This window comes from Rhinichthys klamathensis, unplaced genomic scaffold (genome assembly GCF_029890125.1).
Source record: "Rhinichthys klamathensis goyatoka isolate OS25496 unplaced genomic scaffold, OSU_Roscu_1.1 h1tg000332l_1, whole genome shotgun sequence".
NCBI classification, from domain to species: Eukaryota; Metazoa; Chordata; class Actinopteri; order Cypriniformes; family Leuciscidae; genus Rhinichthys; species Rhinichthys klamathensis.
In genome coordinates this window covers 55,126-70,000 of record NW_026606847.1, presented here as the reverse complement: position 1 = coordinate 70,000, position 14,875 = coordinate 55,126, and the positions used below count along the sequence as shown (strand labels likewise).

The window sequence follows — 14,875 nt, the reverse complement described above, 5'->3', positions numbered from 1 at the left end:
GCAGAATAAAGGGGCGGGGCCTGGTTGAGTTAGTTAGTAGTGTGTTAAACTGGCGGTTATGGAAAGGGGCGGGACATTCCCAAACACACTCGAAGCGCTCGACCAATCACAACACACTGCTCCAGCCGACCAATCAGAGCACAGGAGGTGCTTTTCAGGAGGAGGGGCTTCATAGAGACAGGAAGTAAACAGAGCGTTACTGACAGACTGGGAAGAGAGGAGCCGCAACAATGGAGAATATGAGGAGAATAATCAACATTCAAGCAGGAAAACCTGTTCTAGTAGAGCCTGAAACAACATCAAGACTGTGTAAAAGGGCGTAACAGGTCCTGTTTAAAGTAATGGCAGAAAGAGTTTTAATTAATGTCTACCTTCACTAATTGATACACTCTGGGTGTTTACATGCTGGAAAACTCTTATTATGCTCAAAATGGTTAGCAAGTTAATGGTACGATTATTTATTAGGATAAATAAAACATCAGGATACGTGTTCTATGATTCAGTTATCTAGTAGTGAACTCCCTCCCTGAGTGACTGTGACATTTCAGAGTAAAATATGTGTTTCACCCTGATGTTCTTTCTGTTTCTGTTGTGTGTTCAGATTGGTGTTTCCTGTTCCAGTTAGAGAGCTGCCATATGAATCAATGTTGACTTTTCATCTATTGGGCTCAAAACAGTCCAGAAACCCTGAGCTTCTCTGCTGGGCGGCCCTTGCTCTCTTCAACAACAAGTATGCCATCAAACACTCTTTCATAAAGCACTGATTTCTCTTAGTTGTCTTCTATCTGTCTGCTGTTTCTCAGATGCTCTACACACACATGTGCACGAACGCAAACACACATTCCTGCTGACTCGAACAGTTTTCCAGTGCTTGTCACGGAAACTACAGAAGAAATTGTTTGGTGACAACGAGGATTTTAGATTTCATAAATTATAACAAAAATGAAAGATGCATGATAATGAAACGATTTCAAGTCAAACATATTGTCAACAACAATATAGCACGTAAACAAATAATGCAGCAAGAAATAAACAATATACTTACCAAAATATCAATCATAAAAGTGAATTTTGTCAACAATTATCTGTCCCACCAGGTTTTTTGTGGGAGTTATTTTTGGGTCCCAAAGTGACAGAAAATGCTGCTGTTCTTAAACAGTTGTTGCGTGTTTTGTGTTGTTTTGCAGTAAAAGCCCATTAGTAAACATGATGTACTTGTGTAATTTGTGTCAGTGACAGTAAGAGTACAATTAGCTGTTAATACTTTTTTGCATAATTACTGAATTTGTGGTTCTGGACCGCCATGGTTCGAGCCGTGTTTCTGTGAGCTGCTGTGATTGATGTTGTGTGTTGCAGGACTCTGGTTCACGGCACGGTTCTGCTCAGCATGTCCACACAGGTGCCGCCCAGGTGTCCTCCGTCATCAGCACTGACCCACGGCCATCGGCAGCCCACGGGGGTCATTCTACAGGTCAGCTCGTCCGTACCGTACCGTATCGTACACACACACACACACACACACACACACACACACACACACACACACACACACACGTGCTCTGGAAATATCTGTACCGTACACACACACATGTGCTCTGGAAACATCAGTACCGTACACACACACACGTGCTCTGGAAACATCTGTACCGTACACACACACACATACACACACACACACACACACACGTGCTCTGGAAACATCCGTACCGTACACACACACATGTGCTCTGGAAACATCAGTACCGTACACACACACACGTGCTCTGGAAACATCTGTACCGTACACACACACACACACACACACACGTGCTCTGGAAACATCAGTACCGTACACACACACGTGCTCTGGAAACATCCGTACCGTACACACACACATGTGCTCTGGAAAACATCAGTACCGTACACACACACATGTGCTCTGGAAACATCAGTACCGTACACACACACATGTGCTCTGGAAACATCAGTACCGCACACACACACACACACACACACACACGTGTGCTCTAGAAACATCAGTGCCGTAGTCAAACACACACGTGCTCTGGAAACATCAGTACCGTACACACACACACACACACGTGCTCTGGAAACATCAGTACCGTACACACACACACACACGCTCTGGAAACATCAGTACCGTACACACGTGCTCTGGAAACATCAGTACCGTACACACACACACACACACATGTGCTCTGGAAACATCAGTACTGTACACACACACATGTGCTCTGGAAACATCAGTACCGTACACACACACACGTGCTCTGGAAACATCAGTACCGAACACACACGCAAATGTGCTCTGGAAACAACAGTACCGTACACACACACACACACACGTGCTCTGGAAACATCAGTACCGTACACACACACACACACACGTGCTCTGGAAACATCAGTGCCGTACACACACACACACACACGTGCTCTGGAAACATCAGTACCGTACACACACACACGTGCTCTGGAAACATCAGTACCGTATACACACACACACACACGTGCTCTGGAAACATCAGTTCCGTACACACACACACACACGTGCTCTGCAAACATCAGTACTGTACACACACACACGTGCTCTGGAAACATCACTACCGTACACACACACACACATGTGCTCTGGAAACATCAGTACCGTACACACACACAAACGTGGTCTGGAAACATCAGTACCGTACACACACACACGTGCTCTGCAGACATCAGTACCGTACACACGCACACAGGTGCTCTGCAAACATCAGTACCGTACACACACACGTGCTCTGGAAACATCAGCACCATACACACACACGTGCTCTGGAAACATCAGTACCGTACACACACACGTGCTCTGGAAACATCAGTACCGTACACACACATGTGCGGTCTGGAAACATCAGTACCGTACACACACACACACGTGCTCTGCAAACATCAGTACCGTACACACACACACACACGTGCTCTGGAAACATCAGTACCGTACACACACGTGCTCTGGAAACATCAGTACCATACACACACACGTGCTCTGGAAACATCAGTACCGTACACACACACATGCTCTGGAAACATCAGTACCGTACACACACACACACACACACACACACGTGCTCTGCAAACATCAGTACCGTACACACACACATGCTCTGGAAACATCAGTACCGTACACACACACGTGCTCTGCAAACATCAGTACCATACACACACACACACACGTGCTCTGGAAACATCAGTACCGTACACACACGTGCTCTGGAAACATCAGTACCGTACACACACACACGTGCTCTGGAAACATCAGTACCGTACACACACGTGCTCTGGAAACATCAGTACCATACACACACACGTGCTCTGGAAACATCTGTACCGTACACACACACATGCTCTGGAAACATCAGTACCGTACACACACACACACACACACACACGTGCTCTGCAAACATCAGTACCGTACACACACACATGCTCTGGAAACATCAGTACCGTACACACAAACGTGCTCTGCAAACATCAGTACCATACACACACACACACACGTGCTCTGGAAACATCAGTACCGTACACACACGTGCTCTGGAAACATCAGTACCGTACACACACACACGTGCTCTGCAAACATCAGTACCGTACACACACACACACGTGCTCTGCAAACATCAGTACCGTACACACACACACGTGCTCTGGAAACATCAGTGCCATACACACACACACACACACACACACACTCGTGTGCTCTGGAAACATCAGTACCGTACACACACACATGTGCTCTGGAATCATCAGTACCGCACACACACACGTGTGCTCTGGAAACATCAGTACCGTACACACACACACGTGCTCTGGAAACATCAGTACCGTACACACACACGTGCTCTGGAAACATCAATACCGTACACACACACGTGCTCTGCAAACATCAGTACCATACACACACACGTGCTCTGGAAACCGTACACACACACATGCTCTGCAAACATCCGTACCGTACACACACACACGTGCTCTGCAAACATCAGTACCGTACACACACACAAACGTGGTCTGGAAACATCAGTACCGTACACACACACATGTGCTCTGCAAACATCAGTACCGTACACACACACACACGTGCTCTGGAAACATCAGTACCATACACACACACGTGCTCTGGAAACATCAGTACCATACACACACACGTGCTCTGGAAACATCAGTACCGTACACACACACACGCTCTGCAAACATCAGTACCGTACACACACACATGCTCTGGAAACATCAGTACCGTACACACACACACACACACACACACGTGCTCTGCAAACATCAGTACCGTACACACACACATGCTCTGGAAACATCAGTACCGTACACACACACGTGCTCTGCAAACATCAGTACCATACACACACACACACGTGCTCTGGAAACATCAGTACCGTACACACACACGTGCTCTGGAAACATCAGTACCGTACACACACACACGTGCTCTGCAAACATCAGTACCGTACACACACATGTGCTCTGCAAACATCAATACCGTACACACACACACGTGCTCTGGAAACATCAGTACCATACACACACACACACACACACACTTGTGCTCTGGAAACATCAGTACCGTACACACACACATGTGCTCTGGAAACATCAGTACCGCACACACACACATGTGCTCTGGAAACATCAGTACCGCACACACACACACACACGTGTGCTCTGGAAACATCAGTGCCGTAGTCACACACACACGTGCTCTGGAAACATCACTACCGTACACACACACACGTGCTCTGGAAACATCAGTACCGTACACACACACACACATGCTCTGGAAACATCAGTACCGTACACACACGTGCTCTGGAAACATCAGTACCGTACACACATGTGCTCTGGAAACATCAGTACCGTACACACACACACACACACACACTCGTGTGCTCTGGAAACATCAGTACCGTACACACACACATGTGCTCTGGAAACATCAGTACCGTACACACACACCCGTGCTCTGGAAACATCAGTACCGTACACACACACACACACATGCTCTGGAAACATCAGTACCATACACACACGTGCTCTGGAAACATCAGTACTGTACACACACACATGTGCTCTGGAAACATCAGTACCATACACACATACATGTGCTCTGGAAACATCAGTACCGTACACACACACACGTGCTCTTGAAACATCAGTACCGTACACACACACACAGGTGCTCTGGAAACAACAGTACCGTACACACACACGTGCTCTGGAAACATCAGTATCGTACACACACACACACACACACACGTGCTCTGGAAACATCAGTACCGTACACACACACACACACACACGTGCTCTGGAAACATCAGTTCCGTACACACACACACACACGTGCTCTGCAAACATCAGTACTGTACACACACACACGTGCTTTGGAAACATCAGTACCGTACACACACACACACATTTGCTCTGGAAACATCAGTACCGTACACACACACAAACATGGTCTGGAAACATCAGTACCGTACACACACACACACGTGCTCTGCAAACATCAGTTCCGTACACACACACACACACACACACACACACACACACACACTCGTGTGCTCTGGAAACATCAGTACCGTACACACACACATGTGCTCTGGAAACATCAGTACCGTACACACACACACACGTGCTCTGCAAACATCAGTTCCGTACACACACACACACACACACACACACACACACACACACACACACACGTGCTCTGCAAACATCAGTACCGTACACACACACACACGTGCTCTGGAAACATCAGTACCAGACACACACATGTGCTCTGGAAACATCAGTACCGTACACACACACATGCTCTGCAAACATCAGTACCGTACACACACACATGCTCTGGAAACATCAGTACCGTACACACACACACACGTGCTCTGCAAACATCAGTACCGTACACACACACGTGCTCTGGAAACATCATTACCATACACACACACACACACACACACACATGTGCTCTGGAAGCATCAGTACCGTACACACACACACGTGCTCTGGAAACATCAGTACCGTACACACACACACAAACACACACACACACACACTCGTGTGCTCTGGAAGCATCAGTACCGTACACACACACACGTGCTCTGGAAACATCAGTACCGTACACACACACACACACACACACACACACACACTCGTGTGCTCTGGAAACATCAGTACCGTACACACACACATGTGCTCTGGAAACATCAGTACCGCACACACACACGTGTGCTCTGGAAACATCAGTACCGTACACACACGCACGTGCTCTAGAAACATCAGTACCGTACACACACACGTGCTCTGGAAACATCAGTACCGTACACACACAAGTGCTCTGCAAACATCAGTACCATACACACACACGTGCTCTGGAAACCGTACACACACACATGCTCTGCAAACATCAGTACCGTACACACACACATGCTCTGCAAACATCAGTACCGTACACACACACGTGCTCTGCAAACATCAGTATCGTACACACACACACACGTGCTCTGGAAACATCAGTACCGTACACACACACGTGCTGTGCAAACATCAGTACTATACACACACACGTGCTCTGGAAACATCAGTACCGTACACACAGGTGTTAAAGGTGTAATAGATTATATTGCTCCTGTGAAAGTCAGGAAGAGTGGTAGACAAAAAGCACCTTGGAGAAACTCAACAGCAGTGCAAAATATGCAAAGACAATGCAGAAGAGCAGAGCGCATGTGGCGGAAGACAAAACTTGTTGTCCATTATAACATCTACAAAGACACCATCCATGCTTTCAATATGGAACTAGGCAAAGCTAGACAGACTTTCTTCTCAAATATTATAAACAGCAACTTAAACAACACACGCACTCTTTTTGCTACTGTAGAGAGACTGACAAACCCCCCAAGCCAGATTCCCAGTGAAATGCTCTCAGACGGCAAGTGCAGTGAGTTTGCTTCTTTCTTCTCTGGGAAAATCAATAATATCAGAAAGGTGATCAGCACATCATTGAGTTGCGCTGGGGTCAGACAGATCAGACCACTACCTGAGAAAGCAGCTACTATGGCTGATTTTGAAGAAATTGATGGCAAAATTTTCGAAGAAACCGTACAGCACCTTAAAACATCAACCTGCGCCCTTGACGCACTTCCCACATCTTTCTTCAAAAGTGTGTTAAACTGTTTAGAAGCAGATCTCCTAGAAGTGGTAAATGCCTCACTTCTCTCTGGGAATTTTCCAAACTCCCTGAAAACTGCAGTTGTCAAGCCCCTCCTGAAAAAGATCAATCTGGATAAGACCATATTAAGCAACTATAGACCGATCTCAAATCTTCCTTTCATAGGCAAGATCATTGAAAAAGTTGTCTTCAATCAGCTGAACAAATTCTTAATCTCGAATGGATACTTTGACAATTTTCAATCTGGTTTCAGATCGCATCACAGCACAGAGACAGCGCTCATAAAGATAATAAATGATATTCGCTTAAATACTGATAAAGGCAAATTATCAGTGCTGGTACTACTCGACCTCAGTGCTGCATTTGACACTGTCGATCACGACATACTTCTTGACAGGCTGGAAAACTGGGTGGGGCTTTCTGGGATAGTCCTAAAATGGTTCAGGTCATACTTAGAAGGGAGAGGTTATTATGTGAGTATAGAAGACCATAAGTCTGAGTGGACATGCATGACATGCGGAGTCCCTCAAGGCTCAATTCTTGCGCCACTCCTATTCAACCTGTACATGCTCCCAATGAGCCAAATAATGAGAAAGAACCAAATCTCTTACCACAGCTATGCAGACGACACACAGATCTACTTATCCCTATCGCCTAACGATTACAGCCCCATTGACTCCCTGTGCCAATGCATTGAGGAAGTAAACAATTGGATGTGCCAAAACTTTCTTCAGTTAAACAAAGACAAAACTGAAGTCATTGCGTTTGGCAACAAAGATGAAGTTCTCAAGGTGAATGCATACCTTGACGCTAGGGGTCTAACTACAAAAAATCAAGTGAGGAATCTGGGTGTGTCTCTAGAATCAGACCTTAGTTTCAGTAGTCATGTCAAATCAATAACTAAATCAGCATACTATCATCTGAAAAATATTGCAAGAATTAGATGCTTTGTTTCCAGTCAAGACTTAGAGAAACTTGTGCATGCTTTTATCACCAGCAGGGTGGATTATTGTAATGGACTCCTCACTGGCCTTCCCAAAAAGACCATAAGACAGTTGCAGCTCATACAGAACGCTGCTGCCAGGATGCTGAGCAGAACCAGAAAATATGAACACATCACACCAGTCCTCAGGGCTTTACACTGGCTCCCAGTTACATTTAGGATTGATTTTAAAGTATTATTACTGGTATATAAATCATTTAATGGCCTAGGACCTAAATACATTGCAGATATGCTCACTGAATATAAACCCAACAGATCACTCAGATCATTAGGATCACATCAGCTAGAAATACCAAGGGTTCGCTCTAAGCAAGGAGAGTCTGCTTTTAGCTACTATGCCAGCCGTAGCTGGAACCAGCTTCCAGAGGAGATCAGATGTGCTCCTACAGTAGTCACATTCAAATCCAGACTCAAGACACATCTGTTTAGCTATGCATTTACTGAATGAGCACTGTGCCACTGTGTCCGACTGTTTGTACTGTATTTTATTTTATTTTTTATTCTAACCTGTTTTAATTATTCTTATTTCTTTTGACTATTTTATTCTCTTTATTCTTAACTGTTTTAATTATTCCTATTTCTTTTGATTTTTTTATGTAAAGCACTTTGAATTACCATTGTGTATGAAATGTGCTATATAAATAAACTTGCCTTGCCTTGCCTTACACACACACAAACGTGCTCTGCAAACATCAGTACCGTACACACACACATGCTCTGGAAACATCAGTACCGTACACACACACAAACGTGCTCTGGAAACATCAGTACCGTACACACACACACACACGTGCTCTGGAAACATCAGTACCGTACACACACACACAAACGTGCTCTGGAAACATCAGTACCGTACACACACACAAACGTGCTCTGGAAACATCAGTACCGTACACACACACAAACGTGCTCTGGAAACATCAGTACCGTACACACACACACGTGCTCTGCAAACATCAGTACCGTACACACACACACATGTGCTCTGCAAACATCAGTACCGTACACACACACATGCTCTGGAAACATCAGTACCGTACACACACACGTGCTCTGGAAACATCAGTACCGTACACACACACATGCTCTTTAAACATCAGTACCGTACACACACACACGTGCTCTGCAAACATCAGTACCGTACACACACACATGCTCTGGAAACATCAGTACCACACACACACACACACACACACGTGCTCTGCAAATATCAGTACCGTACAAACACGCATGCTCTGGAAACATCAGTACCGTACACACACACGTGCTCTGCAAACATCAGTACCGTACACACACACATGCTCTGGAAACATCAGTACCGTACACACACACACACGTGCTCTGGAAACATCAGTACCGTACACACACACATGCTCTGCAAACATCAGTACCGTACACACACACATGCTCTGCAAACATCAGTACCGTACACACACACATGCTCTGCAAATATCAGTACCGTACACACACACATGCTCTGGAAACATCAGTACCGTACACACACACGTGCTCTGGAAACATCAGTACCGTACACACACACACGTGCTCTGGAAACATCAGTACCGTACACACACACATGCTCTGGAAACATCAGTACCACACACACACACGTGCTCTGCAAATATCAGTACCGTACACACACACATGCTCTGGAAACATCAGTACCGTACACACACACGTGCTCTGCAAACATCAGTACCATACACACATGTGCTCTGGAAACATCAGCACCGTACACACACACATGCTCTGCAAACATCAGTACCGTACACACACACATGCTCTGCAAACATCAGTACCGTACACACACACGTGCTCTGCAAACATCAGTACCGTACACACACACATGCTCTGGAAACATCAGTACCGTACACACACACACACGTGCTCTGGAAACATCAGTACCGCACACACACACACACGTGCTCTGGAAACATCAGTACCGTACACACACACACACGTGCTCTGGAAACATCAGTACCGCACACACACACACGTGCTCTGGAAACATCAGCATCACATTTACAGGCATATAAGAAGTCTTCCCTGTAAAACATCTGGCTTTTGTGATGTAAAATCTGAAACAAATATAAATCATATCAGACCTTTTGTACCTTTAATGTGAACATCACAAGCTATGCAGTGATACTGAAAACCAAAGTGACACGTTTCAGAGAAGAAAAATAACCTAACTGCATGAGTGTGCACCCCTGTTATAATTGGCTGTGTTGGTAATGAACTAATCCTGGAAACATCAGTACAATACACACCTGTCTCTCTTCACTGAACTGATTACACATTAATCTCAGCTGTTCTTTTTCTGACAAATTCTTTTGCTTTTACTTGCGCATTTAATTTCAAGATAACGTGTCACTTTGGTTTTCAGTGTCACTGCATAGCTTGCGATGTTTACATTAAAGGTACAAAAGGTCTATTGATGTTTTACAGGTGTGTTTTCTTCCAAATGAGGGAACATATGTATATGTAGCATATTCAACCACATTTCTTCCTCTTGAGATGTTTTGTGGGATTAATTCCAGAGTATAATTGTATATGTTGTTATGGCTTAAGTTCATAAATGAAATCTCCTTTATGTGTGTGAAGCTTGGTTTCCCAGACTCTGAACAGTGGCGATACGAGCGAACGTCCGCACGGCCCGGGTCAGTCCTCGAGTCTGCTGCGTGTGGACCTGCGTGTGAACCTGCGTGTGAACCTGCGTGTGAACCTGCGTGTGGACCTGCGTGTGGACCTGCGTGTGAACCTGCGTGTGAAGAGCTGCATAAGAGAATAGCAGACGTGTCTCAGAAACACTGCCTGTCGCTGTCAGTATAAGATAACCCTCTCCTGAACCTGTGGGTAATGTGGACACTGATGTGGACACTGATGTCACTCTCTCTGTTGATCGCCCGCAGGTTGACTGAGAACGAGAAGGTGTTCCTGTGGAGCAGACGGCAGGTGTGCAGCTCGAGGAACTCACTCCTACACCTGGTGTTGGGCAGTGCTCCTACGTGGAGACCGCAGGACCAGCCCGAGATCTACGGGATCCTGCAGCGCTGGGGCATCAGCTGTGAGGAGGCCCTGTTCCTCCTGAGCCACGAGTACGTGCCGTTTCTGTCACAGCTTCAATAGACAAGGGTTAGAGTATCATTTCTTAAAGGGTTAGTTCACCCAAAAATGAAATTTAGCTCATGATTTACTCACCCTCAAGCCATCCTAGGTGTACAGTATATGACATTGTGTGTATGACAAGTGCATCCATCCATCATACAAGTGCATCTATCCATGATGAAAGTGAATCCATCTATGATGAAAGTGAATCCATCTATGATGAAAGTGAATCCATCTATGATAAAAGTACATCTATCCATCTATCCATCATAAAAGTGCATCTGTCTAGATTTAGACAGATTTGTGAACAATATTTGAGAGAAATAGGCCTTTTTTGTACATAGAAAGCTCATGAAAAATGGGGGCAAAAACAAAAGTGTTGCGTTTATAATTTTGTTCAGTGTGTGTGTATATATAAATACAATAATTTATCATTTGGACTTATGATAAATTAGCTAAAATATGAGGTTTGTTATTTTATAAAACTGGTTTTGTTTTCATCAAAATCTGTATTATTTGAACTGTAAAGCTGTGTTTCTGACATGGAGTGATTGGTTTTTCAGATCCTGTTGTGTGATTTATCAGTACAGTGGAGTTATCAACTTATCAATACAGTCTTATCTTACCTATACAGTTGATTGTCTGTAGTTGCTCATCAGGACACACACACACACACACACACACACACACACACACACACACACACACACACACACACACACACACACACACACACACAGAGAGACTCTACAGCAGCTTTCCTGTGTTCCTGCTGTTCTTCTGACGGGTTTAGTGTGAGTGTGATGTGGTGATCTTTCAGGTTTCATGACCAGTTCGTGCGTTCAGTGGCTGTGCAGCATTTCCAGCAGATGTGTGACAGTCAACTGGAGGAGTTTCTGCCACAACTGGTGCAGGTGAGACACACACGCCTGTAAACACACATCTGAGACGCACACACACACACGCCTGTAAACACACATCTGAGATGCACACACACGCCTGTAAAAGCACTTCTGAGACGCACACACACACATCTGAGACGCCACACACACGCCTGTAAACGCACTTCTGAGACGCACACACACACATCTGAGACGCGCACACACACGCCTGTAAACATACATCTGAGACGCATCTGCACACACACAGCATTTTTCAAACATCTGCACACACACACACAGAACTTTTCAACACACACACACACACACACACACACACACACACACACACACACACACACACACACACACACACACACACACACACACACACACACTCAGCACTTTTCAAGCATCTGCACACACACACACACACACACACACACACACACACACACACACACACACACAGAGCACTTTTTCAAACATCTACACACACAGACACACAGCACTTTACAAACATCTACACACACACACAGGGACTGTGGACTTAGTCCCTCACGCTGACCCTCAGTCCCTCACGCTGACCCTCAGTCCCTCAGGCTGACCCTCAGTCCCTCAGGCTGACCCTCAGTCCCTCAGGCTGACCCTCAGTCCCTCAGGCTGACCCTCAATCCCTCAGGCTGACCCTCAATCCCTCAGGCTGACCCTCAGTCCCTCAGGCTGACCCTCAGTCCCTCACGCTGACCCTCAGTCCCTGACGCTGACCCTCAGTCCCTCACGCTGACCCTCAGTCCCTCAGGCTGACCCTCAGTCCCTCAGGCTGACCCTCAGTCCCTCAGGCTGACCCTCAGTCCCTCAGTCCCTCAGGCTGACCCTCAGTCCCTCACGCTGTCCCTCAGTCCCTCACGCTGACCCTCAGTCCCTCACGCTGACCCTCAGTCCCTCACGCTGACCCTCAGTCCCTCACGCTGACCCTCAGTCCCTCACGCTGACCCTCAGTCCCTCAGTCTCTCAGGCTGACCCTCAGTCCCTCACGCTGACCCTCAGTCCCTCACGCTGACCCTCAGTCTCTCACGCTAACCCTCAGTCCCTCAGGCTGACCCTCAGTCCCTTAGTCCCTCACGCTGACCCTCAGTCCCTCAGGCTGACCCTCAGTCCCTCACGCTGACCCTCAGTCCCTCACGCTGACCCTCAGTCTCTGACCCTCAGTCCCTCACGCTGACCCTCAGTCCCTCAGTCCCTCACACTGACCATCAGTCTCTCACGTTGACCCTCAGTCTCTCACACTGACCCTCAGTCTCTCACGCTAACCCTCAGTCCCTCAGGCTGAACCTCAGTCCCTTAGTCCCTCACGCTGACCCTCAGTCCCTCAGGCTGACCCTCAGTCCCTCACGCTGACCCTCAGTCCCTCACGCTGACCCTCAGTCCCTCAGGCTGACCCTCAGTCTCTCACGCTGATCCTCAGTCCCTCACGCTGATCCTCAGTCCCTCACGCTGACCCTCAGTCCCTCAGTCCCTTAGTCCCTCACGCTGACCCTCAGTCCCTCATGCTGACCCTCAGGCTGACCCTCAGTCCCTCACGCTGACCCTCAGTCCCTCACGCTGACCCTCAGTCCCTCAGGCTGACCCTCACGCTGACCCTCAGTCCCTCATGCTGACCCTCAGTCCCTCAGTCCCTTAGTCCCACACGCTGACCCTCAGTCCCTCAGGCTGACCCTCAGTCCCTCAGGCTGACCCTCAGTCCCTCACGCTGACCCTCAGTCCCTCAGGCTGACCCTCAGTCCCTCAGGCTGACCCTCAGTCCCTTAGTCCCTCACGCTGACCCTTATTCCCTCACGCTGACCCTCAGTCCCTCACGCTGACCCTCACGCTTACCCTCATTCCCTCACGCTGACCCTCACTCCCTCAGGCTGACCCTCACGCTAACCCTCACGCTGACCCTCATTCCCTCACGCTGACCTTCAGTCCCTCATGCTGACCTTCAGTCCCTCACACTGACCCTCATGCTGACCTTCAGTCCCTCACGTTGACCCTCAGTCCCTCACGCTGACCCTCATTCCCTCACGCTGACCTTCAGTCCCTCACACTGACCCTCATGCTGACCTTCAGTTCCTCATGCTGACCCTCAGTCCCTCACGCTGACCCTCACGCTGACCCTCAGTCCCTCAGGTTGACCCTCATGCTGACCCTCATTCCCTCACGCTGACCCTTAGTCCCTCACGCTGACCCTCAGTCCCTCACGCTGACCCTCACGCTGACCCTCAGTCCCTCATGCTGAACCCAAGTCCCTCACCCTCATTCCCTCACGCTGACCTTCAGTCCCTCATGCTGACCTTCAGTCCCTCACACTGACCCTCATGCTGACCTTCAGTCCCTCACGTTGACCCTCAGTCCCTCACGCTGACCCTCAGTCCCTCACGCTGACCCTCATTCCCTCACGCTGACCTTCAGTCCCTCACACTGACCCTCATGCTGACCTTCAGTTCCTCATGCTGACCCTCAGTCCCTCACGCTGACCCTCACGCTGACCCTCACGCTGACCCTCAGTCCCTCAGGTTGACCCTCATGCTGACCCTCATTCCCTCACGCTGACCCTTAGTCCCTCACGCTGACCCTCAGTCCCTCACGCTGACCCTCACGCTGACCCTCAGTCCCTCATGCTGAACCCAA

At 47.6% G+C, this 14,875-nt stretch overlaps 1 protein-coding gene across 1 annotated transcript in view; it reads left to right on the top strand.

Moving 5' to 3' along the window:
• The window catches only part of pik3c2g (phosphatidylinositol-4-phosphate 3-kinase catalytic subunit type 2 gamma), a 71,067-nt gene that overhangs the window by 21,819 nt on the left and 34,373 nt on the right, over positions 1-14,875 (top strand). The window contains exons 12-17 of the mRNA XM_056272216.1: positions 591-730; positions 1,357-1,471; positions 10,821-10,893; positions 10,966-11,038; positions 11,129-11,314; positions 12,145-12,238. Of these exons, the coding sequence (XP_056128191.1) occupies positions 591-730; positions 1,357-1,471; positions 10,821-10,893; positions 10,966-11,038; positions 11,129-11,314; positions 12,145-12,238 (681 nt within the window). The remainder of the gene's footprint in view (positions 1-590; positions 731-1,356; positions 1,472-10,820; positions 10,894-10,965; positions 11,039-11,128; positions 11,315-12,144; positions 12,239-14,875) is intronic.